General features: G+C 39.6%; 2 protein-coding genes across 13 annotated transcripts in view; both read left to right on the top strand.

The window, feature by feature from the left end:
- The window catches only part of LOC102789010 (disks large homolog 5-like), a 30,589-nt gene extending 7,397 nt beyond the window's left edge, over window positions 1-23,192 (top strand). For 3 of the 4 annotated variants that reach the window (XM_035907846.2, XM_006791119.3, XM_035907847.2), the window contains exons 4-33: window positions 133-276; window positions 2,853-3,036; window positions 4,407-4,663; window positions 5,034-5,346; window positions 6,047-6,277; window positions 7,332-7,516; window positions 7,634-7,759; window positions 7,982-8,114; window positions 8,247-8,371; window positions 8,625-8,800; window positions 8,956-9,059; window positions 10,370-10,462; window positions 10,787-11,743; window positions 11,880-12,003; window positions 12,218-12,362; window positions 13,305-13,426; window positions 13,957-14,037; window positions 14,138-14,297; window positions 15,505-15,667; window positions 15,752-15,885; window positions 16,181-16,345; window positions 16,463-16,646; window positions 16,886-17,034; window positions 17,332-17,502; window positions 17,638-17,834; window positions 18,717-18,860; window positions 19,036-19,163; window positions 19,571-19,680; window positions 21,417-21,526; window positions 22,351-23,192. In XM_035907846.2, the coding sequence (XP_035763739.2) occupies window positions 133-276; window positions 2,853-3,036; window positions 4,407-4,663; window positions 5,034-5,346; window positions 6,047-6,277; window positions 7,332-7,516; window positions 7,634-7,759; window positions 7,982-8,114; window positions 8,247-8,371; window positions 8,625-8,800; window positions 8,956-9,059; window positions 10,370-10,462; window positions 10,787-11,743; window positions 11,880-12,003; window positions 12,218-12,362; window positions 13,305-13,426; window positions 13,957-14,037; window positions 14,138-14,297; window positions 15,505-15,667; window positions 15,752-15,885; window positions 16,181-16,345; window positions 16,463-16,646; window positions 16,886-17,034; window positions 17,332-17,502; window positions 17,638-17,834; window positions 18,717-18,860; window positions 19,036-19,163; window positions 19,571-19,680; window positions 21,417-21,526; window positions 22,351-22,454 (5,419 nt within the window). In that variant the 3' untranslated portion in view covers window positions 22,455-23,192. Of the gene's footprint in view, window positions 1-132; window positions 277-2,852; window positions 3,037-4,406; window positions 4,664-5,033; window positions 5,347-6,046; window positions 6,278-7,331; window positions 7,517-7,633; window positions 7,760-7,981; window positions 8,115-8,246; window positions 8,372-8,624; window positions 8,801-8,955; window positions 9,060-10,369; window positions 10,463-10,786; window positions 11,744-11,879; window positions 12,004-12,217; window positions 12,363-13,304; window positions 13,427-13,956; window positions 14,038-14,137; window positions 14,298-14,580; window positions 14,659-15,504; window positions 15,668-15,751; window positions 15,886-16,180; window positions 16,346-16,462; window positions 16,647-16,885; window positions 17,035-17,331; window positions 17,503-17,637; window positions 17,835-18,716; window positions 18,861-19,035; window positions 19,164-19,570; window positions 19,681-21,416; window positions 21,527-22,350 lie in introns of all 4 variants that reach the window. The other variant, XM_087844706.1, reaches the window with a different exon arrangement.
- Window positions 23,193-24,420: 1,228 nt separating this feature from the next.
- LOC102789302 (calcium-activated potassium channel subunit alpha-1a) overlaps window positions 24,421-26,269 on the top strand; it is a 97,839-nt gene continuing 95,990 nt past the window's right edge. For all 9 annotated transcript variants that reach the window (XM_087844705.1, XM_087844702.1, XM_035907855.2 and 6 more), the window contains exon 1: window positions 24,421-24,881. In XM_087844705.1, coding sequence (XP_087700831.1) covers window positions 24,648-24,881 — 234 coding nt within the window. In that variant the 5' untranslated portion in view covers window positions 24,421-24,647. The remainder of the gene's footprint in view (window positions 24,882-26,269) is intronic.

The raw sequence follows: 26,269 nt of genomic DNA, 5'->3' as shown, positions 1-26,269 counted from the left end.
TTTCCTTACGCTCCCAAAAGTACAAAGTTTGCATGTTTATCTCACTTATGGCTCTCACATTGTCCCATGTGGCATCTCAGAACTTGGTTTTTGATGCAAGTGTGTTTCCCTGTTTCCTGCTCTGTGAAATAGACCGAATGCAAAAGCAGGTCATGACTATGAGCGTCTGAAGCTGCAGTGTATGAAGGCAATGGCAGACCTGCAGTCCCTGCAGAACCAGCATAGCACCACCCTGAAGAGGTGCGAGGAGGCTGTGAAGAAAGCAGACTTCTACCAGTAAGTGGAAAGCCTACTAGGGGACTTTGTAAATTTTTTAACAGCCGGTGCATTTGTGCTGTATGCATTCAAACTCAGCCTGCAGCATTTTTAGCCAGTATTCTGTTCTTCCTCACATATTCACAGCAGATTGTGTAGAACAGATTTTATTTTTGCAAGAGTGATAGGGATGAAGCCTTTATATCAGTTCAAAATCTCAGTTAAGCTATAAAAATCCTAACAGGTCTTCTTCAATTTGATTTAATCTTTGGGATTGTTTAAGGGGGGGAGGAAACCATTTGTATTATTTTGTAGCAGGGCAAGTCATACATTTCTGGCCTAAGGTTGAGGGAAGAGACTAAAATATGCTCTATAAGTATTACCCTTTTGTAAAGAGTTCACCATAAGCATGCTCTGTAATCAGTATGTGAATCCTGTGTATGCGGCACAGCATCTTTGCCGTGAGGATAATGCTGCGAACGGAGCATTTGGTGTCTAGTGAAATAAGCTGTACTGAGTTGACATGAAGGGAAGGCTAGTCCATTTGTATGATTTTTAATGATGCCGTACAGCCTCTGAAGTGTAGGGAACCAACATCTGGCCCCCAATGCAAACAGACAGATGAAGGATTATGTCCGTGTTTAAGCCTGTACTTTTGAGTCCTGTTTGCACATCAGAGAGAGTCTTTATTTATCAATGTCCTCTCTGCCTCTGTACTCAACCATTCACTCTAAGCAGCATGTTTTGTCAATGGAAAATTACATTCATGTCTAGCAGTTATATATTGTACTCAAATTAGTAAGTCGCTAAACACTTAACCATTAACCCTTAGTAATTCTGAAGAATTTTAATTAGTCCTATTAGTGATTCATGTTTTAGAAAATTTCAAGTTAAAGCTTTATTACATAAGAGGTGTTTTTTTTTTTTTTTTTTTTTTTTTTTTTTTTCTTCCCCCTATTAATGTTAATATAGTGACAGGAAGACCACAACAGCCCTGTGGCTTTAAAGGAATTAATTAATTGTTTTTAGTGACAGCACGGTGGTGTGATGGTTAGCACTGTTGGCTCTCAGCAAGAAGGTCTTGAGTTTGACTTCACCTCCTGTCTGAAGGGCATGTTCTTCCATGTTTGCATGGGTTCTCTCCGGGTACTCCGGCTTCCTCCCACAGTACAAGAACAGGATTAGGTTAATTAGTGATTCTTAATTGCCTGTAGGTAGAACACAGTAAAGCCATCTGTAAAAGTTAACACACAAAAAACAGTTTGTGAATGTGAAATTATGTCAAGACAGGGTACTTTGTGCACCTTGTGTAATTTAACTTTTAGGTAGTTCTGAAATGATTAGTTTGACCACAAACTGCAGCAGTTAATCATTTCCAGTTGCAACAAAAGATTTGTGAAGCCTTTACAATTAAACACAATCTGACTAAACTAATATACCAGTTCTAATCATACTCATAGAGCGAGCTGGAAGAAGTATGCAAACTGTTGTGCTGGCTACTTCAAAACCTGCTTCGAGTTGGGTGTTCCAGTTAAGGAGATAAGACTGACGTGATTGTGCTGGAAAGATGACACCAGCAGAACAATATGTAATGAAATCCTGAAAGAAGAGGGCAAACAACACAAGAGGAAGTGGAAAGCACCCACAGAAATCTCATCAACATGATGTATCAATAGAAGAAGGCCAAAAAGGAGACCAAATTGCTCTTGACTAATAAAATATTTTTTTAAAAAGAATCATAAAAAACAAAAAGATGGTGCTTATGTCTGTGAGAATAATCTGTAGACCAGCAGTAAGGCATGGCAGAAGAAGCGTCATAGTTTGGGACTGCTGTTCTGCTTCAGGGCTAATATACCTTGCAATCATTAATTTATGCAGTTTACTTTGAAACTGGACCGAGAAATTGTTCCAGGAGAATGTCAAGGCAGCAGTTTATGACCTGAAGTTTGTAAGAGTTTCGGTGATTCAGCAAAACAATGGCCTAAAGCAAATCAACAACAACAGTAAATCATGTCCCAGTGGCCAAGTTAGAGTCCTGACCACAAATCAGCAGAGCTGCAGTGACATGACTGAAAGAGGGCTTTTTAGTTAAGGCGTCCCTGAAGTTTTAAGCTGAAATGCTTGTATATGGAGACTGGTTAAAAATGTTTCTTCATCTTGTGCAGGTTTCATAACCGGCTACAGCAAACATTTCAGATGTTTTTAAGAAGCTGCTTTTAGCTACTAAATTCAAGTATTAACTTACTTTCTTCATCCTACACTGTGGCTAACTGGTGCGATCCAAATGACAAGACTGTGTGTGTGTGTGTGTGTGTGTGTGTCTTGTGTTTTGTCCTATTAGACTATATCTAATGAATAAACAAATGCTCAGATATTATCTCTCAGTATGATGGGTTGAAGACATTTACAGGGTTCTGGGGAGTTGTACAAGTCAAGCCAAATATTTTATATATTTTTTTGATTTATGATTTACTAGCTGAATACATGTTGCCAGAGACACAGTAGATGGAGATATATATTCAGTGCTGTAAATGCTGATTTTAAAAATCGCTGGCAGCACCCATGGTTTGATTGTACCCATTCTGCTATCTCCACAGTACACTGCACAGCCGTCTGGTGAGCGAGCACACCCAGCTGAAAGAGGAGCTCGAGGTGCTGAGACAGGACAACATCCAGCTGGTCAGGGAGCACAACCATGTGAAACAGGCCTGCGAGGAGCTCAGGAGGCTGCATGATGATGATCAGAGGGAAGTAGCTGATATGAAGATGCTACACCAGCAGGTGCCTGTGTAATTTTTTAGTTCTGTCACCATTCATCCTTAAAAATGGGACACAAACAACATACAGACACAAAAACATAAATAGGTATATACTATCTAGACACTTGCAGACACCCCTTTCCATCTCTTGTTGGCCGCTGACATAAAATCAGTTGGATCTTGACATTTGAGATGGACATTAATTTGCTCTTGTCTCGGTGACCATTATGTCCAAAAGGACAACGTTGTTCAGACAAATGGGGTCAGACAAGCTCTGTCCTCTCCATGTCTCCATCCATCAAAACATTCTTTCAGATTACAAAAATGACTTGACCTGAGTCTCTCACCATTACTCAGTCTGACATTCACCGTGACTGCAGTCACAAGACCATATCATTAAATGTTAGCAATGCCTTATATAACCATGGAGAATGTGTATAACAGGGCTAGTTGATAGCAAGGATACGTTCCCCATTGTCTCTAGAAGTCATGTCATCATTGCATAAACTACTGTTCAGCCTCAGTCAAATTAGTTGTCAAATTAGTTTTAAGTGATGCCAGCCCAGAGAAGACATTTATTGTACAGTTGTTAGATTCCAATTACATACTATAATTTTTAATGTCTAAATGTGTCCTGGTTTGTCCATTTTTGGCACTCTGTTCATGATTTGGATTGGATTCAATAGTAATTTAAACGTTACAAACAAAATATTTGTAAACATGAAGCCAGAATGAGTCCGTTGCATGTCATTAGTGCTTAATTAACTAATTTAACTTAATTAACTTACTGGTAGCAAGTCAAAATGTTTATTCAGCTGATTTGACAGCAATTCTGTCTGTCATGTCGACTGTACTTATTGTACATTTGAGGGTCTTCATCTTTTAGCTGTGGTTGCTAATTGGTGAAACTGTGGTAACATTAATCACTGTTTCGACCACAGTCGCCTGCGATTGCTTCCTGTACAGTTCCCACAGCCAGAACTAGTAAAATTGAATGGCAATACATTTTTAATGGTAGTTAAGCTTATCCATTCACGTTAAAAGCATGTAGTATACCCCAGTTGCTGCTTGCATCAGAAGCAGACTGCCCTATAGTATGTTAAGAAGCTAGACAGTAGCTAGATACAAGTTATCATCTGGTTCACTACAGTTCAAGTGATATTTCAACACAGTTTAAAGTAACGTTTTGTTTAATCTACACTGAAACGGGTAATTAAATGATTTAGGCACTTCACTTTAGATTTATATCAAACAGCACAACATTTCAGCATCTACAGAGTTGAAAAGTATTCTGGGTAACTTTTTCCAAGTGACTGCATCAGCTTTTATCTTGATATAGTCCCATTTTTGCCCTCTAATTCATTAAATAACCGGACTTAATGCTATTTGCAGGTAATGAGAGAGGGCTCCTCTGATGTCCTTAACAAGCTCTACGACACAGCTGTGGACAAGTTGGAGGCCGTGAAGAGTGACTATGAGACTCTGAGGAAGCACTACAATGACAAGTTGGCCAGTCACAATGCCGATTTGAGTCGTTTGGACCAGGTTGAGGAAGAGAACCACCGGCTGCAGAAGCAACTTGACATGCTGCTGAAACAAAGAGATGCTGCCATCCACTATCAGCAGCAATACTCTTCTTCAATAAGAAGGTAAAGCTGGAATTATTAGGTCTACAAAACCAGCAGGGCTACATACTTCACACAAAAACTGAGCAACTGTTAAAAAAACTAAACAGCAGTTGCAGCAAATTATACTACAAACTGAGTACTTGAGTACAGAGCCAAAGTCCGATCTGCACAGTGCTTAAAATGTGCTTAATCCAAGGCAGATGAAGCTTTGCGGATGTCCTCCCAGTTATAGTTTTCTTTTTAGATGCTTAAATTCCACATTTGATCAGTCTATGATCTTATTGTTCATGATTTTAATGTTTTAAGCACAAGACAGAGTAGAAATGTTTACCCTTTGGAAATTAATAGAGGCATTGAATCTACTGCATTCCTTAATCCCTGCCTGATGCAGGTTTGACAACACCCACCAAGAACTATCCAAGGCCACAGCCCACAATAAGGAGCTACAGCGAGAGATGGAACGGCTGCAGTCTGAGGTGACGCGGCTCAAGACTCAGCAGCTCAAGGCGGCAAAGGACGGCGAGAAGTACAAGGAGGAGCGGGACTCTGTGATCAGTGAATATCGCTTGATCATGAGTGAGCGGGATCAGGTGATCAAAGAGGTGGACAGGCTCCAGACGGGTCTGGAGATGGCAGAGGCGAAGCTAAAGAGCACTTCGTCGGAGAGACGGGTGGCCAGTGAGGAGCTGGAGGCTCTCCGACAGGTAAAAGCTAAAATGAGGGATCATGAGTGAGAACTGAAAACGGTTAACCATTTCACAGACGGGATCAGAAAGCACTGGTGGAATAACTATTGTGATAAGAGACATTTGGAATTATACATGCACTATAAAGAAATTAATTACTTCAGATTTACAGGGCTCCTTTTAATTTAAGTGAAACTGTTAATGAAGAATGACCATTTGCGTAATATCTGTGTCTTAAATATCTCTTGTCATTAAACTGCTGAAGTCATTCTTTTTTGGCAACAGTCAAAGGTTTAGGTTGGCTAAAAAGTAACCACGTCATGATCACTGCTATTAAAACCCACAGTTCAGGAAGATAAATTTGGTTATGCTTTTTAACTCTTCTGTGTAAAATGAACCTGAGAAGCTCTCCAAAATAAATACATAAAAAATCCTTTTAAGAGGAGCAAAATTCTTTAGTTCTTCATCTAATAGGAAGTTTGTCTGGCAGCATATCTTTGTGCTGAGATAAGAATGTATTCCTCCCCAAGGAGGGAATTCCAGAATCACAGTGATGTAAGAAACAAGTCGGCATAAAAGGAAATGTACAACAATATGCAAATCAATTAAAATATTCCAAAATTCTCAAGGTAAAAATTTAAAGAGATATAGAAATTTACTTTGTTTTTTTTATCACCCACTGGTTTTCTTTATTTTCTTTATTTATTTTTTGATGAAGGAGCTGGCCTCAGCGCTGGTGGACAGGGACCGAGCAATCTGTGAAAAGAATGAGCTGCTGGAGAAATACTGTCACGAGGTCAAGGACAAAGCTGAGGCCCAAAAGGAGCTGAACCAGGCCTGCAAAGACATCGAAACAGTGCGTGAGGAAAGAGATGTGGCCCGGAAGGAGAGGACAGAGGCCATCATCCAGAGGGACCAGCTGTTGCAAGAGTATTACCAGGCCAGACAGGTAGCCAGACGGACAGATGATTTATCATCACAAATGGAGGGATTGGTTTATTTCTCTGACAGTAATCCCTTCATCCCATCTCACATAGTAGTAGTATTTTTTTTTTTTTTTTTCTGGCTGGTTTCTACATATTGATTTCTGTTGAGAAATGTGTACTCACCCATCATTCTGTTTACAGTGATTGTCAGATTAATTATAATAAAAGTCAGGGATGCCTACATTAGGAAATTACCAATAATTGTAGTGACAGGCCTCACCCTCACTTCCAAGTACACCAGAAATCTGCACTGCGTCAGAAATGGATTGTTAAGCAAAACTGTAGACTAAAATGGAATTAATGCAACAGTGATGCAAGCGCTCTGGATACACATCAGACTGAGTTTTACATTTGTTTTATTATATCTGGTTTATATACCTAATCCAGTCTATGGCTGTTTTATACATCATAGATGGAAACAACATCTTAGTTTACAGAAATTTGTTTTTGGATGGATGGAGTCAGCTAATTTGAAAGTTTTGTTTCTTAAAAAAGCAACAAAATGTCTTCATAGCATGTAATTAATACCTTGTATTAAAAAAAAAGCACTTTATTTAGTCTATTGATTAGTATACAAGCAGAAAAAAAACAATCTATTATTCAAACAAACCTTTCTCACAGCAGCCATTCTGGTTGTTGCTAGAGGTAAACACAGGTGATACTAATCACATTAAAGCTTCACCTCAATAGAGGACAAGCTTCATTATTCTAATTTGTAACATCTGTGTTTGTGCCATGTCAAGTCAAAATGACTGCTGTCAAACGGGTATTTACACCAATGAGCTTTCAAGGCTTAACTCGCACCAAAATGATGTAAAGCTGATAATTAAAAACATGTGTTGAGTATAATATTACTGCAAAGTTAGTGTACAGAGTGGGTGAAAGATGAAGAAAATACTTTTTTATGACACAAATTTAGAGGAATTTGCCACATGTTATCAAATACCATATTAGACTAAAAGCACCTTCACTTCTCCGGTGACATTTATCACCCATCAATTTGATCTACTCCTGCAGGAACAGGACTCTGCCACCATGAACATGGAACGAGCCACCAAGGAGATCGAGATGCTGAGGAAGCAGTATGAGGCCATCTCGCAGGAGCTGAAGGAGGCCTTGCAAGAGGCTGAGGTCGCCAAGTGTCGGCGGGACTGGGCCTTCCAGGAGAGGGACAAGATTGTAGCAGAAAGAGAGAGCATTCGGTAAGAATTTGTTTTTAAAAATATAGATGTAGATGCATGTCATTGCGAGGAGACTTGGGCAAAAATAGATTGTTTGTATTTTATGTGACACCTGATGACAATATGTGCATCACTCAGTACACTGTGTGACAACCTGAGACGAGAAAGGGACAGAGCTGTGAGTGATCTGGCAGATGCTCTGAGGAATCTGGATGACATGAGAAAGCAGAAGAACGATGCGACGCGGGAACTCAAAGAACTAAAGTGCGTTATTTCTCCCAAAAGTTGTTTTTGAGACAGCTAAATGTCTAGTGTTCTATTTTAGGTAAACTTGAATATTATTCATTGATTTATATTTGTGTTAAAAGTGCTTCTCTTCCTTAATGATTTTTTGTGCCACCCAGTGGATGAATTTTATTTACACAGGACAGTTCAAATTACTTTGAAATACTTACTGAAGAGCTACATATTTCATGTTTCCTGCAGAGAAAAGTTGGAAGATGAGCTGGAAAAGGAAGCAAGATATCGTCAGCTGATGGCCCACAGTTCACATGATTCAGCCATAGACACTGACTCAATGGAGTGGGAGACAGAAGTTGTAGAATTTGAGAAGCACAGAGTAAGGATCATTTAGAGTTTTCTTTTTTGTTTTTTAAGAAATGTGATTTGCCTTTAGAGAATTGCACTTAATGAATGAACTAATTCAGAATCAAAAAGTCATAATATTCCTCGTGATTTTTCATTTTTGCAGGACATGGATTTGAAAGCACTTGGATTTGATATTGCTGAAGGGGTAAATGATCCCTATTTACCAGGGGACTGTGGTGTATTTGTAACTAAGGTGGATAAAGGAAGTATTGCTGAGGGAAGATTAAGGTAACTGCCACTTTCCACCTCAGTGTATATAAATGTTTTGATTTCCCTTTGTCATTTGACACCTGAGTTTTGGTTCTAATAATAAGCTTTATTTGGAGAATAGAAACACATTTTCATATTTTCACTTGTAAAATTTAGTATGCAGCACTCGGAAAATCAGATTTTTGATACATGTCAATTTACACAATGCTACCAACACATTATAGTTGGCTTCTCTTTCATTATTATTATATTCTCTCTTATTTCTGTTCAGGGTAAATGACTGGTTGCTTAAAATAAATGATGTGGACCTGACCAATAAAGACAGGAAGCAGGTGATCAAAGCTGTGTTGAGTGGTGAGGGCGTGATTAATATGGTGGTTCGCAGAAGAAAGTCACTGGGAGGACGGATCATCACTCCAATCCAGATAAACTTAGCTGGACACAAAGGTCAGCTTCAATTTCCAAATAAGTAATAAACTTTACCGTTATAATGTCTGCCTTGACAAGCTAGTAATGACATTAAAGTGCAAAGTATTTGCGTTTAATTATCTGTATATGTGATGGTAATTGGGGTGTGTTTTTCTAATTGTTTTTCCTCACAGACAGTGGGCTAGGTTTGGAAAGTGGAGTGTTTGTTGCCACTTTGGCTGCTGGCAGCCCAGCTGCTAAAGACTGCAATCTCACTATTGGTGACAGACTGTTAGCTGTGAGTATGATCACTGAAAGGTTTATCATTTGTTTGATAAAAGCCTGTTTGTTATCAAGAGATGGCTGTGGTCTCTAGTGCCCTCTACTGACCACATTCAAGTTGTTTTAAGACAAGCACAACTGCAGCATGTTCCAACTACTTGCCTTCAAAGTACAGTGTTGAAACAGTAGAGGAAATTTGTTGTGTATATGCATACATTTCATAACTTGAATGAACATGAAATAATGCAGCCAGTTTCACTGTTATAGAGAGAGGATATAATGGAGGCTGTGCGCTTCCAGTGAGGCTGACCTCTGAGATGAAGTAAAATCTGACATTACTAAAAATTCACTGGAGGTACCGAAATATCAGTTACAATGCAAAGATGCTCACAGCACACTGCTGCACACTATTAACATAGTTTTGTAATTTTCATATGTCAGATAATATAAAATCTGTCAGTTAAACTAGGATTAAATGTTAGTGAAAGTAAGCTAGCACATTCCCAAACTTGGCCTTTTCAGACAAACCATACATACAGGCCATAACACAATTATATAGTCTACTTATCTTTTGATTTCAGCACTTTTTTTTTATGTTGGATAAAAAAAAGAGTCATGACTGGGAATCATTTTTGGCTTGACTATATTATACTATAAGTTTTAGACCACCATATATGTTACACTTGATTGGTCTGTAATATGCCGGTTATTCCAAACGGCTTCCATTATGATCTGAATCTGTCTTTTATATTGTAATTTGCCCTTATGCTATAATTTTATCCCTGGCAGCTTTAACACTGCCCAGGACCCAAAATTCATTAATAGACCATCATTTGCTGATAGTCTTACATCATGCACTCTATCATAGCTGGCTGCTTTGATCAATAACTGTACTGTAAGCTTTGTTTTTGGGAGGTCTCAGAATCCTACTTAAGTCCTGAATTGTCTTGATGTCCTACCTACATGTTTGAGACAGGGAATTCAGTATGATCTCACTTTGTGATTAAAAACAGCTTGCATTATTTACAGAAATCTGATATTTAAAAAAATAAAGTGCCTCCATAATCCTAATCAAGAAATTTGAGGGACTTGATTACTTTTAAGGGCAGGTGGCTACTATTTTGGTACCCAAGTACACGTCAGCCATCATTTTAATGGTTAATGTTGTGTAATGAGGATGTGCACACCTCAGATACCGGTAATCTAAATTCTAACCATAACTAGCACATTTGCAGACGCCATTTCAAGATGGAGTACGATGATGATGATGATGATGATGATGTCTAGGTAAGTAAGCTCTTATTTACGGGACTTTTTTTCTCTCAGATCAATGGAATTGCGCTCGATAACAAGTCGCTCTCTGAATGTGAGTCTCTGCTGAGAAACTGCCGAAATTCTCTCAGCCTCTCCCTCATGAAGGTAAAAACTCCGTAACCCAAACACATACAGATTCCTCTGTTTTACTTCTCACAACTGTAACATCACACACTGCTGTTTCTTCTAAAAGACTCCCAATAGTCAGGCTTTGTGCTAGTTGTACAATGCTTGCTTCGTGCAAATGCTCATTGGGTTAATGGACAATGCAAAGTCTTCTTAAACCTTAATTACTACCAGTATCTTTAATTTTTAAATGCTATCTCAAGTTCTTGGTTAAAAATGTCAGTGATCGTCCATTTAATCGGAAGCTATTTGTTGCATTTAAAATATTATAATGTATATTTATCAACATTTCTTCCTGCACAGTTCTTTCCCCAAAGCTATTCTGGCCAGAGTTTATATGAAACTTTGAGAGACTCTGAAAAGATCCCGCGACTCCAGTCCTGCGAGGTCCACACGAGAAACTGCAGAAACTCTAAGCACAATTGTTCCACACAAACTGACATTTGTAGCTGTGACTTTGGCAGCAGAGGGGAGGAAGCATGCAAGGATACCGGTGACTCCCTGAATAGCAGCAGTGGCAGCACTCACTCCCACCACAAATCCTTTTCCAATGGGTCCCCGCATTCCCGTTCCTTTTCTGCCTCACATAGTCCTTCGGAACCCCACCCAGAATTCTGCTACCGGAGGCAGGACCTCCAGCATCGGCCTTTTACCTTCACCCCTCTTCTGTCCGACTGCAGCTCACCACAGGCTGCTGTGGACCGAGTGCAGAGCTCGCCAGTCAAGCCCAGTGGAGGCACATGGCCTAAAGTCATAGTGGGAACTGTTTCAGAGTACACCCAACTGTCCATCTATAAGAAGCCCAAACAGAGGAAGTCCATTTTTGACATGAATGCTTTCAGGAGACCTGATGCAGCCCAAAAACTGGACTACATGTCCCTGTCTCACTCACCGCAGAGCTCAGTGTCTGAATCTGCTCAGACACCCCCCACCCCACCAGCAAGAAACGACTCGTTTAGGTTCAAGCATCGGCAGCAGAACAGCTCCGCGTCGGACTCCACCATTACCACCGGCACACCACCAGCATCCCCTGCCCAAGCTACGAATCCTAAGGACAAGGGAGAGGTGGGAAACCAATGCTATTTCAATGATGGCCCTCCAGGAGAGGCCAAGGGCAGCTCCAAGAAACCTGCTGAGGAGGAGGAAGAGGAGGAGAATCGATACAGGACAGAAGTGCAAGGAAAAAAGAGATACCGGCCAAAATCAGCTCCAGCACTACGTCGAAATGTGACTCCATTGCACATTCCTGTTCCCATTCAGGTAACTGAGTATTTAAAGAACATGTTGAGGAATTTACTATTTGACATTTTATAGATGCTATGGTTTGTGTTATTTTATGTCCCTTATTTTCCTCAAAAATTAAAAGGCTTACAAGCTGTACGTTTGCTCCTTGCAGGTACAGAGTTTCTCTAACGATGAACACTCCCCAGAGCCAGTGGACTTGTTACGTTTCTCTCCTATACGAAGCAATCGGTACAGCATACAATATGCACCCAAAAGCTACAGTAGCATTGCATCACGTAAGTTATGGGAACAGCTTAATGTGTTCACTTTTTTCCATTTTTTTCACATTTCCAAACACTGCATGGATCACTAATAATAAAAATAGAAAGTTGATTTCGATTTGTTGGGGTTTTTTCTATTGAACTAATAAAGGCTTGATATTTATAGGATGGAAGTGTCACATAACTACTACTTTTGAGTTGATGTCTAATCCCACTATTTGTTCTCCAGACCCTGCACAACGAAGTTTTGCCCCTTGCCCTGCTGTGACGGCTGTCATGAGGAACCCTGTCTACACAGCCTGGAGCCATGAGGTCCAGGCCAACAACCCTCCTCCAGCTCCCAGCTCGAGCAGTCATCCTCGTACACACACAAGGTGTTCTGTCAGTCTTTTTAACATTCATGAGTCCAACTCTTCTTCACGAGCCTTTTTACTGTTGTGAATCCTAAAAATAAATCTTCTTGTCATTTTGCCATGTGATTATATGAATTAATGAGTATACTTATTTTGCATATAGTGTCAAGTAAAATTTTCTGTTTCAATCACACCTCATTCACTGCAGACATTTAATAGGAAGAAGGTAGCGGAGTCGACTAAACCACTACAATTTTATTTTAATCATTGATTAATTGAATTATTCGACAGGTAGAGTATCTTCAGTGCTGTTTTTGTCTGTTAGACAGATAATGCAGCAACTAGTCAAATACAACTTGGTGGAAATGTGGAGCAGGGACAAAGAAAGCCACCAGATTTTGGGACAGAACCAGGTCACGTCGTTAGGAAATTCTGAGCTAGGTCATCGGCCTCGTTGGAGAAATGTGTTCTCCAAATGCTTTTTAAGTTTACTTTTTTCCTTGTTACGACATCTTGGAATATCAGTTTTCTAACAGATATAGATATTTTATCTCGACTGTTAGACTGTTGTCTCTTTTGAAGCAGAGAGAGAGATTAATAAATAATTATTCTGTATTCTTTTTTTGCTGTGATTGTATTCTGCATACTTCTGGTTTTTGGTGCATTAGTTAGAAATGAAAGACAATTTCAGATGGGTTTTTTTTTTTAATATAGATTTAACTGTTTATTTTGATGCTTACTGCAAAGTAGACATTAGTTCTAGTAGTACTGTTTTTTCATTTTAACCACAGATTTGCTAAATCCTGACTGGTGTATTTATAGCAGCGAAACAACTGTGTATCCTGCCCCAGATCTCATGGACAGATGGCATGTAGCAAATTATATCTTGCCCTGGGTTGAATAATTGACTGCCGGGGGACTTACGCAGGCCTTTTCTTTTTCCTGCCCCCCCTTCACTCTTAGCCCCCAGCATCAAGGTCGCCTCAGTCTGGACCTCAGCCACAAGCGCACTGGAAACATGACTGAGCGGAGCTGCAGCCAACCACCACACAGTACTAACTCCTTGCCGTGCAGCAACAGAATGAGTATGTATGGTGCCCTAGTTTTATGGTAATCACGACATGTTTAAAATTTGAATAATGTTGTTTAAAAATTTTTAATTCATTACGCACTTATTTAGCCCACTATTTATCATTGCTAGCAAAACACCTAACTGGCGTCGAGTTGCATTGTTGGCAAACACGGACTTCTGTGACACAAAATTATTTAACTTTAATTTTACTCTTAAACTCATTATATTTATGAAATGTCAGTGTTAAATGCAACTCTCCTGTAATGAGTGTTTAGAAAGTCTTGTAGCAGTTTAATTGGCTCAGGAGACGATGGTGATTAACTGACTACATCAAACATGTGCTCTGTGGTAAATATTTAGATTAGCAGTGTCGGGGAAAGGGGCTTATCACAGTTGTTCATATATTTCCTGGGGAATTCCCATATCAACATGGTTGGATACCCTCAGTTGTGTAAGAAAATGTTTCTTGTTTTTTTTTTTTCTTTCTTTTTTTCCAGTATGGGTCAACTGACCCTTTTTAATAAATTTCCTGTTTTTTCTTAGGCACCTCTGGTACTCAATTTAGAGCGGAGCGGATTAAGATCCCTCCAATTCGTTATCCTCGCGCCACTGGATCTGACAAAGGTACTGTTCAGTCTGGGAGCAACATCTACTGGTACCAAATGTTACTGCTGTAAATAGCAAGAATGAATACTTCAATTTTTTATGTCCTCTGTCACTCCAGGCTCACTTACACATTCGGAGGGTAGCAGCCCAACACCTCCAATGTCCCCTGTCAACCTGGACACGTCGTCTTTTACTAGCAGCCAATCGCAGAGCTCCATTTCCACCCAACCTAGGATATCAGTCAGCCCTGCGTCGATTGGTGACAGGCGAAAGGATGGGTATGCCAACCGAATTCTCGTCATTGTCCGAATCTTTATCTTTATCCCACCATAATTCAGCACCACAAGACATGTTTTCCACCATTTGTCTGTACTTTTTGTCTGGTTCATTGTGATTAAATGCTTGCAAAGCAGTAAACAAAGCCTCAAGCCTCCATCCAACACTGTCACCACAATCTATCATTTTATTATCTTCACTTTCTTCTCTGCTGCTGAGCCTTGTAACTTGAAATCTTTCTGTCTTTGTCTGTTTTTATTTTTTCCCTGTCATTCTGCTTCTCAGATTTGTCTCTTACTGCACTTCCTCTGTTAGACCTCCACTTGGAATTAAGCCCAAGTTCTTCTCTTTAAGAAGCTTGAGGTTTGTCTTGTGCTGGTAGCACATACAGTATAAGCACTGTCTGTGGGACTGTTGGAGCACAGATCTTATCATTCTGCCTACACTCTGCATATATAAATGTTACAGTCTAGACTCACTTTGCAGCAGCGGTGCTAGATTCTTTTGAATGTTTAATAATGGCAGTAATGAAATGGATGTGTATCCTTAGGTTGTCATCTTCTCTGCTCATTATTTATTCAGAATGCTGTTAAATGTTGTATGATTGCATGACATGAAGTGGGATTTGAAAATGCACGCTTGGCACATCAGCCACAACATTAAAACCTTGTTCTTGGTACAGTGTGCTACAAAAACAGCTTGGACTATTAGGGGCACAAACATAAGACCTTTGGGCGTGTCTGGTATTGTCAGACATGAGGCTACAGGCTCAAGCATCAGATGCTTGATCAGATTGGGATTTTGAGAGGTTGGAGGCCCTGACATTGTCCAGTTGGGGACTGTCGTTGCCTTCATATGGTGCTGCTGTTTTTGTGGGTGGTATCAGCCACATACCAGGATCGTGATTACTGTTATTTACTTTACCTGCAAGGGGTTTTTAATGTTGTGGCTGGTTCGTGCATATTATTGTTTGAATAATACACATTTGTGTGTATTGTTCAAACATGTCACATGTGAAACATGTCACATGATTCGGTGATTATTTGCATACATGACATGCATGATAGCATGCAGACTCCTATTGTGTAGGAAACCATTAGATTGAAGGGAGGAGCTTATTCTAAAAATTTTTTTCCCAAAGTTGCATGCTTGCAACCTTTCTATAAGATGTCAAAACACACAAATGTTCTTTTTTTTTCCCCCCTGAAGGCCATACCTGGGGGAGCCACGAAATGTGACGGTACAGAAGGGAGCAGAACCGCTTGGTATCTCCATTGTGAGTGGAGAGAATGGCGGAGTGTTTGTGTCCAAAGTGACAGCAGGTAGCATTGCTCATCAAGCTCGATTAGAGTACGGAGATCAACTTCTCGAGGTACATTAGCTATTTTACTGCATATGCATGATTTATCTTTTTTTTTTTTTTTTCCTGCCTCTAATGAATCCCTTCTGTTTCCAGTTTAATGGAATCAACCTTCGCAATGCCAATGAGCAGCAGGCACGGCTGGTGATCGGGCAGCAATGTGACACGGTCACCATTTTGGCTCAGTATAATCCACACATGTTTCAGCTGGGGAATCACTCTCGCTCAGGGTAAGAGGGAGACGAGAGCTTAGCAGTGCCCTTTTCTGTATAAAGCACAGTATGTGCAAAGCAAACACATGAGTACACAATCGTAAAGACTTCATACTGTAGCACAGGAATAAGAAATGGGTTATGTAATTATGATTGAGTAACAAATATTAACACTAAAAAGGAGATGGCACGAATGTGCTATAACAGTAAACAAATCCTAAAGTGTCTATTCTCTAAAAACCAGTTATTTGGACTTTAGGGTAAAATATTAAGTGATTAGAAAAGATTCTGACTTTGTTTCTCATCTTTTTAGTTCTCGGATGGACTCTATCAGCAACCAGCCGTCACCCCATGACAGCGGAGCCACCACACCGGACAATCACTCCACTGTAGATTTACTGAGTGAGCAGGATGAAGGCACGATTACTCCTGCATCCAAACAAACGACTCCTGCCACTAGTCCACACATCTCCTCCAGGTAGTAGCTTTATATCTGCTTTTATGTTCGCTGGGTTGATATGGTGTTTTAATACAGCCCTTTAAAATAGACTTTGAATCTATTGGTCGAACTTCTTAAAATGTATTTTTCCTTCAGGCTTCCTGGTTCAAATCCACGCAGGGTTCCAGAGTATCGGTTGGTGAGGCTGAAGAGGATCCACGTGGAGCTGGGAGTTCAGATCTGTGGAGGGAACCTTTATGGCATCTTTGTGGAGAGTTTAGATGATGACAGCCCTGCTAGGGGTCCTGATGGTTTACTGCCTGGAGATTTGATGCTGGAGGTATCTTTCATATTTGTCAATAACTATTTGTCATGTGTTCAATAAAAAGAGTAAGTTGCAGTAGCTGTAGTGAAAACAATACTAGACATAATTCTGTGATTTGTGTACCTGTATTATAATGCTCTGAGGCTAGAAGAAAAGCACATTAAAGCAGGTTTAGACATAGAATCTGACTGCTTTCTGTCTTATAGATGATTGTCTTTATAGTTTTAATTTATTTGTTTTGTTTTTTTAAACAGTACAATGGTGTCAGCATGAAGAACAAAACTAAAGAAGATGCTTACTTGGAATTGTTGAAACCAGCTGAAACGATCACCTTCAAGGTCCAGAACTATGCAGACAACCTTGATGCAGTAAGAGAGAGTCCCGGAGATGGATTTTTCATAAGGTACCCTGAATATTTATCAGGCCACTGAAATTAAACTGCTGAGATGACATGAATATTGTGCCTTTTTAATTTTATGTTAAACAAAATCCAAAATGGAACCTAACCACCGGAAAATGGGCAGTAAAGTTTGGGAACATTGAGCTAACAGAACAGACATGTTTTGGTGATTTGTGTGTCAGGTCAATAACTCGTTGAAGCTCGTAGAGTATAGCTTGTAAGACTTGTCTTTATAGTCTGCAAAGTTTTGTTTATCATGCCATTGACATCTTCCCCAACTACTTTATTCATATTTGGCAGAGCACTTTATGAGAGAGTGGCAGAAATGGAGCAGGAGCTAAGCTTTAAGAAAGATGACATCCTTTATGTTCAAGACACACTACCAAATGGTAATTTTGGCTTCTGGATGGCCTGGCAGCTTGATGAGAGTGCACAGAAACTAGAGAAAGGACAGATTCCAAGTAAATACATGTAAGTACAGTGTAAGAATTTGTGGTTTTCTGATTTAGAAAATCTGATGAGAAATTCTACATTCATCAATCTTTAATGTTAAAGAACATTAGTTTGATAGCATGTTGATATGGATTGAAATATTATCTCAATAAGGATGGACCAGGAATTCTACAGAAGGCACAGCATGGCTGATATGAAGGATGAAAACGGCACTAGCAGGACGCTGTCTGCTGCTGCTCGGAGGTCATTCTTTCGCCGGAGGCTAAAGCACAAACGGAGTGGATCCAAGGATGGAAAGGACATGACGGCTTTGGACGCCATTAGCACAGATTCTTTGCCCATCACAGAGGGTGAGAAACCCTCTTCTAAACAAAACTTTATTTAAAAATGCACAAAAAAGACATAATTGTATAAGAAAGGTTGATTCTAGAATAAGCACATATTTGGATTTTCTTGAGCGCTTACTTCACCAGCATTGCATTATACTGTCATCACTTTGTTAAACTTACAAAGGACTGTTTGAAATCAAAAAAGTTCACAGTGAATACAGCAGAATCTGATTATTGTTTTTCACACATTACTTCTCAAGAGTTGGACCTAAAATTACCCACAAATCTGTTCAACCACAGCCAGATTTGTCAGAGGTTTGAATGTGGAGCACGCTGCAGAGGCTTGCTCACTTTCTAAGCATCCAAGATTTAATTTACTGGCTATAGTCTTGACTTCAGTCAATTTATCAGACTTCACACAGCTGCATCTGGAGGTGCAACAAACATAATTACATTTCATCACAGACACCACAGTTTTCCAAATTACCAAATACATTTTAGTCTTTGGTGTTTTAAAATCAGTTCCCTTTAAGTGTTTAAAGAAAAGTTCTTACATTTATTTATTTTATTTTATTTTATTTTTTTAATGAAAGCCTTTTCCCAATTAAGCCTAATCTCTAAGACTTAATAATACTCTCAAGTTTGAAAAGTTCAGATTTTATTCTTTAGGCTTGATACTAGATAGAAACTGCTACTTTGAATGTCCCTATTAACCTTACATGATGATTTGTTGCCAGATTTGTGAGGCAGATCTCAGTCATGAAGATGTGTTTATATAGCTGGATTTTTCTTGAAAGAAACTGAAGCTTTCACATGACACAGAAACCACGGTTAAAATGAGCAGCAGTGTCTCTCTCCTGTTATGCCTTTGGAATAAATTGCTTTCGTTTATTCCCTGCACAGACGGCATGAGCCTCATGTACCAGCGGGTTCAGAAGGTGGAGTGCTCTTCGCCTCGTCCAGTGCTGATCTTGGGTCCATTAGTGGAGGCCTGTAAGGACATGTTGGAGAAGGAGGCTCCTACCAAGTTCTGTCGCTGTTTGCCTGGTCAGCTTCTGATTTGTGTGAATTTATACATGAAGGATGTGTGTGTCCATCAAACTTGTGTTATTGCGCAAGGAAGATTTCACTGAGAGCTACCTAACATGAAACTCAAAGATCAGACAACTTGACGTGTATATTAAAATAAAAAATGTTGCTTTTTTTTTTTCTTTTCTTTTAGAAATTATGAAGGCATCTCAGCAGGCAATAGAGCGTGGAGTAAAGGATTGTGTGTTCATTGATTACAAACGGAGGAGTGGGCATTTTGACGTGACAACAGTCGCCTCAATAAAAGAAATCACAGAAAAGGTAAATTTAAAATAACCTTAATCTGCATTATTTAGTGATTTGCTTGTCCAGAAATGACACATTTATGACCCTGCACCAATAGCAGTTGTATCTTGAAGTTTTACAGCTGCCAAGTTTATGCACTGCTGTCTTTACAACTTTTCTTACAATCTTCAGAGGAATTTCAGCTGCATTCCAAATAATGCAATACAGCCAAACTTCCAAACTGATTAAAGTAACTTGATTGGCTACATATTTTCAAAGAACCTTTATTTTTTGATGTTGACATTTATGTTGTTGTTGATATCCCATAAACTGCTAGAAGTCTTTAAACGCACAGAGTGTGAAAATAAATACTTGATATTTTCTGCAGTGTTCTTTTTTTTTTTTTAAACATCTCCCATTTCTCATGTTGTCTTCTCTCATAGGACTGTCACTGCTTACTTGACATTGCCCCTCACGCCATTGAACGTCTTCACATGGTTCACATCTACCCAATCATCATATTCATCCGCTACAAAAATGCCAAGCAGATAAAGTGAGTAATTTCATGCCTGCTTTGACTTTTAAATTTTTTCTTTTATTTCCACCTGTCAGACATGTTGAGCATGCTTTGTGTTGTGGTATCAGTTTTGTTTACCCAGTTATTTGTCAAGCTCAAAACCTTGAACAACATACAGAGAGAACTCATCCAAAGCTTTTGCCTCTGGAGGCTGTTTCTGAGAAGAAAGGGAAAATGTGGGCCATAGCATTTTCAAATAAAGCCACATTCATGAACAAAACTCATCCGTATATTCTGAACTAAAGTAATAATCTGTTTCTATTTTGCAAATAACTACTTGGGCATTAAATCAATATGTAATCTAAAAATGTCAGGTCATAAAGAATTATTTAAAGATTACTTAAAGTTTCCCCATTTTTAAAGCCATTCTCGCTTGAAGGACTGATTATTCTTGATTATGCTTAATTTTATCTGGCTTGAGACAGTTGCTTGGGAAATTGGCATCTTGCTGGTTTTATAATCACATTTGCCCTCCATCCATAACAAAACGAATTGATCAACCAAAATTTGATCAGCATCATTAGTTGCGAAGACACGACGTGCTCTCTTCCACCACCTGTTTTCATCGACTGATGGTGATGGCTCACAGATCCTCTGCTTTTTCATTTGTAATCCGTGGGAAGATTAAATCTTCTGAACCTTCGGCATGGTGCTTCATGCACATGCGCACACAAACGCATGCAAATCAGGGCAAACTCGGGTCGGGCAGGAACAGGCTTTTTCCACCACGCACGTACACACACGCGTCCATAAATCTATGAAACGGTGCAGCAGGCAAACATGGTTCAGATTGATTCCTGCTAAGCCTTCGCTGTCATCAGCTGAGTGCCAGCTGTCCTGGGAGGGGCTCACGAGGCCTGTGGCTCCGCTTCGTGGTGTGGGTGGCTAAAAACACACGATGCCCTGCCGGCCTCAGCTTCCATGTACACAAAAACACACCTCCCACTGCCTGCTGCAGCAACTGACAGGAGCCCAAGGTTTTTCATGGGTTTCTATCCTCTGAGAAGCATCAGCAGACCAAAATGTTGACTGCATAATGAGTGAAAGGAGAGAGACAGTGGTATTCTAGGTTAAGTCAGAGGTAAAAGATGAAGACTGGTAAACACATGAATTCTCAAGGCTGTGTGCGGTCGTGGGTACTGAGTGGGATGGATGGGTTTAAAGTAGGGAGATTTCACTGAAGCTGTTAGATTTGTTGGCAGAAATGAGAATTTTGCTGTAAAAACTAGTAGAAATCTCCTTTAAATTGCATCTATAGTTACTTTAGTCAACTTCTGAGTATTTTTTTATTTTTATTTTGATAAAATGTTAATAAGGGTAGTTGATCCTTGTTAACTTTGCTGATTTATCCAAAAAGACTTTCTTGTCTATTACTGCCAGTAGAATTTCCAGGAAAATGGTTTTCATTTAAGTTAATGTTGGCAGTAGCAGCCCAGAAACATGAATAATTTATATCCAGTTGAATTGGGATAAATGTATTCACATTTTTTGTATAAAATAAATTCACTCTAAAATTTGTATTTAGCAATGTTCAAGATGTATTAAAATATCCACACACTATTATTACTGTTATAAACATGTCTGCAGATTTTTAGTAATCCAAAATATGGAAATTGTGACCGTTTTGTTGACATGTTGACATCAAGAATCTGACACTTTGAGTGTTTGAAATGAGGTTTTGTAGCAGGCTGACAGGGCTGATGTTTCCTCAGAGAGCAGAAGGACCCTTTGTACCTGCGGGATAAAGTGTCTCAGAAACATTCCAGGGAGCAGTTTGAGGCAGCGCAGAAAATAGAGCAGGACTACAGCCGCTTCTTCACAGGTTGGTGGGATAGGCTTATGTTCACTCGATGTTAATTTGTATACAGGCTTTATAATTCTAATTATTGTAACCTTAACCACACCTACAGTACACAGAAATGTGTAACTGCAAACTGAATCCCAGTTTACAAAGAAAGGTGTATTTTTGTAACCATTTTTTCACCTCGGGCTTAAAACTCAGTTCATCAATAATCAGACACAAACTGTTTAATGGCATTTATTGCTGTATGTCCAAAATCTTTGGTGATAGTCTCTGAGATTTGTTTTTAAGTGTATTTATTTCATGTTATTCCGAGTTTAGTCTTAAAGAGGAGGTATTGGGAGCACTGTATGTGTGTTCTTTAAGAAATCAGAGTTAAAGTTCTGGTATCTGGAGCAGCAGACAGTCTGACACCCAACTGTCTGCCTGATTAATGACTAGAAAAGGAGGCGACTTATACACAAGGGCTTTTGCAATGAACACATACCACAACTGATCCCTTCTATTAGGGAGAGTTGGCCGGCCAACTTCTGCACACATGCCACGATTGTGATTATATTTATCAGCACTTTCATTAAAAGTATCTGTTGATAGACAGCTTATACCAGTTTGTCTTCACAGTTTACAACTGGAAGTCTTTTATTTCCACAGCTCTGTAGGGTGGTGTCAACATTAGTCTCATTACATGCTTGATATAATTGAAAATCGGTAGAGCTTGGATTATGCAAAAATAAGAAAAAATCACATTGGTCTGGGAGCTGAGTGACTGAATGGAAAAAATCAAAGAACTTTCAATGGGATGTGTTAACCACAAAAATACTACCCTCTTCCCAACTGTATTGCAGGTATTGTCCAGGGAGGCAGCGTCTCCTACATTTGCACTCAGATCATGACCATCGTGGAGCAGGAACAGAGTAAAGTACTGTGGATTCCAGATGGAGCACCGTAAAAGTATCTCCCCTTGTTCATGTCACCCAAAAACATTCCAGGATGTAGCGAAGATGTTCAAATCCAGCAGTTCACAGCAGACTCGATAGTTAACATCCAATACTTCTCACTTAGAGCGATATCAGCACACATGATCATTTGCAATATTCCTACTACAGTAATTATGTAGTACAGAGACTTGTTTACACTAGTCTTCAATACTTGAATTGTGTATTCCCTCATATTCAGTAGCACTCCTTTAATCCCTTGAATTGTCAGACCACAGGGACTCTGCATCAACTCCAAACTGAAGATGGACCACTGTGTTCCCTCCTTTATATTTATGTCTTCTCTTGCCATTTAATTTATCTAATCAAGTCAAAGATGTTGGTTATGATCCTTTGTTATACAACTATAGCTCTCTAGTGAATAATGTTCTTATTTATAGTGGAGAAATTGCTTCCTTCACATTATGTCAGTCTTTATTTTGATCATTTCACTCCTCTCATATAATATTGTGCCAAGCTAAATATATTTAATACACCACACTTATTAACACTGCAATTTTCCTTGTAAATCACGCAGCAGGTTTGCTAGTTTCTGCCAATATTCTTTGTCAGGTGGATTTTTTTTTTTTTAATTTAAGAAGGGATTTTTTTTTTCATCTGTTGGCTAAACACATGTATGTGTTCCTCATTGAATTTTCAGTCAATCACGTTGAGAGCATTTCATCTGGATGTCAGATAAAACACTTTATGTCAGGCTTTCTCCAAATGAAGGTTATTATTTCTTTAAAATATTAAACATTCAGTTAATGGAGTGCAAGTTGTCTGTGTTTTCTTTGCACATCTAAATGCTAACATCAGCTCACAAATAGTGGGCTGGTTATTTGTCAAGAAAAACTGGACTCAAGTTGGACCTCAATCAGTGCACAGTTTGTCCTCGAGGGGGAGTAATTTACCACTAGACGAGAGAAAACAAGATGTCCTGTTTAGTACTTTTCCTTACCATGTTTTTATAACTGCCTATATAAATACTCTTATTCCAATATTTGGAAACTTTTTACAATTTGGGTTTTCTAAGCCTTTAATGCATGATGGCGTGGAAACAATAAAAATGTAGGGTGTGTTCTCTGCTGCAATGTGGGTTTTTTTTTTTTTTTTTTTAAACTCGTATTTCCATCAGTGCTGGAGAAAACGTCTTCTCATTTAAAGGCTCCAGACAGCCTTAGAGGGATGTTAAAGCTCCATATAAAGATATAGGACACCAATAAGAGAATTTCATTTTCGTCAGTTTGCCCCACCTTATTATGGAAATACAGTTTGAAATTTGATTATAGTTTAGGAACATAGATCTAATGTACAAAACTAAAACGTCCGTACAAAATTAAGGGTTTAAAAGCACGGTGGCTCTAACCATAAAGTTACAACCATCAAAAATTGATGAAGCGGTCACTATAAATAACCAGACATCAAGATAAGCATCGACGTCTGCTATTGATGGCTCCTCCCCCGCTACCTGTAAATCTGCGATGCCATCTTCCAACAAATGGATGTGACAGAGGGAGTCGGAGAACGAGAATTGCGTACAAGAATAAAACGGTCATTTTTTTTCCAACCCAAACGATATATCCGTAAAGGAAACGACAAACTGCGGCCTTTGACAGGAGGACGGCATTCAACAGTGCGCGGTGCTGAGCTCAAGTAGCGGACCTGCTGAAGGCTACGCTGTTAAAAAAAAAAAAAAAAAAACAAGGTGGAGGAGTGAGTGAATCGACTGGCGTCGACAGCACGCCTCTTCAGTGTAATCATAACGCCGTTGCAGTTTCATCCATCGGATCTGTGAGAAAACCGTGAGTTTTGAGGAGTTTGAACAAGAAATTTGATTTTTACGCACACGTCTAACGGATGACGCGCAATCCCGGCCACAAACGCGCATCGTGAGGCGCACGACTGAGATCTTAATTTCAAAAGAAGTTTGGGGGTTTTTTGTGTTGTTTTTTTTTTTAATTGCGAGTGTGGCTCGTGTGGACTTGAACTTTTACATCTTTGCTTAGAGTGAAGCCAGATGAGATGGAAGAGGAGCGGAAGGTGGTTGGCTGAACATGCCTGAGCCGTTGTGGCATCAGGGGGCGCTGGCTGGAGCTCCCCAAAGGCCCTGAATCCCAGTTGAGTTTGTTTGTTTTTAGGGGCTGGCAGGTGACCAGAAGTCGGTAATGCCGAAAAACAGGGAGCGATTCAACCCGGACCCATCCATCCACATATCCAAGATGAATGTGATCATCCCGTTCTCACCAGATGTGCCCTGTGATAACAACGGCCAGCGGATGTGGTGGGCTTTCCTCGCCTCCTCCATGGTCACTTTCTTTGGGGGTCTCTTCATAATCCTGCTGTGGAGAACTCTCAAATACCTGTGGACCGTATGCTGCCACTGTAACGCCAAAAAGAAGGTACGCCAGCTCATTTCATAACGCAGCACTCCTCCATGAAATCATCATAGAGGGGTTTTTGTGTAGCAGCCAGTTTGATTTGGGCTTGTAATTAAATCTGTAGTAGGTCCAATCACAGTGCATGACTCTGAATAATGAACTCTGCTATTCTTGGCTTAATGTCACATACAATGCGAGCCTGTTATAATAAAACCTCTTTGATCTTGGGCTGTAGGCTGTTAACGAGGAAAGTTGGTCCTCGTTAACAGCAGGTTTGCAGTTGGAGCTACAGCTGACACTTGTTGGTGCACCGCATTCAGTTTGTTCCTAGTTGATTTGAAGGTGATCCAGCGCACAAGTAGCCTACAAGTATTGTAAAAAGCTTAACTATCATATGAATTTAACATGTTGAGGAGCTTAATTCCCACACAATCAGAAAACAATTTGTGGGAATATTATTAAGATAGTTTGACATTCGTACAATGTACAACCAATGCTTGTGGTCATACATTGAAGGTTAGTGGAAGTTAAATTGTGCTGCTAAAAATAGGGGGGGGCAAAACTAAAACCTGGTGTTTCCAGATATCATGTCCCGCTTAATGTGGATAATCCACCGGCCTCGAACGCAGGACATTTTGGATTGGAGCTACATTCTGTTGAAGAATTTCTCACTGTTTGTTCTGTAAATTATCCAGAGTAGCAGAGGCAAAATGTGCTGCTGAATCTTATTTTTACAAACAAAAATCCATCCAGCTGCATTTTATTGAGGGCAAGGGATTTTTAATCTTCTGTAAACAGCAACTTAGCGTAGTTTCCCCCCTTTTGAGTTCTTGTCAACATAATCTGAAGTCAGCATTATTTTCTTTCTGAAACTGTCCAGCTGAACATGCCGTCCAGTTTGTTTAGTGTATTTCATAAAGTCTGGAATACTTGTCCTGTTGAGGACATGTGGAGCTATCAGGGGCTGCTACATGGGTCAGATATGTTGTGTCTTTGTGTAATCTCCAGAGACAGCAGCAGTAGTATTTAATTCAACTGCTACTACATTTTCGGCCTCACAGTAATGACATCATCTGCGCAAGGCCGTCTGCAGTCGTGTGTTAGAAAAATAAAAAATCTTTCTGTTGTGTTTTTCCATAAAGTCTCATTTTAGAGTTTCCGCCATTACGCATATGCTTAAGGACAAAGATGGACTAGCTGATAAAAGTGCAAGAGATGGAGCAGTTTGTCTTATTGCATGTGCATTCATTTCTCAGACAGGCAGTCAGGGTGGAAGAGAATCGCTAAAGGCTGCATGCAGGGTGGTGCTGACCTTTTGAAGGGAGACGTCTGTATCATTTCCATGATTGGGTTGAAGCTGCTTACAATTAAGGCTGCACATAACAATTAGAGTCATGGGTTATTTAATA

The sequence above is a fragment of the Neolamprologus brichardi genome, chromosome 8 (genome assembly GCF_056152115.1).
Source record: "Neolamprologus brichardi isolate AB-2024 chromosome 8, ASM5615211v1, whole genome shotgun sequence".
In the NCBI taxonomy this organism is placed as follows: Eukaryota; Metazoa; Chordata; class Actinopteri; order Cichliformes; family Cichlidae; genus Neolamprologus; species Neolamprologus brichardi.
Note: the sequence above shows the minus strand (reverse complement) of the source record. Positions and strands in the feature narration are given on the sequence as shown.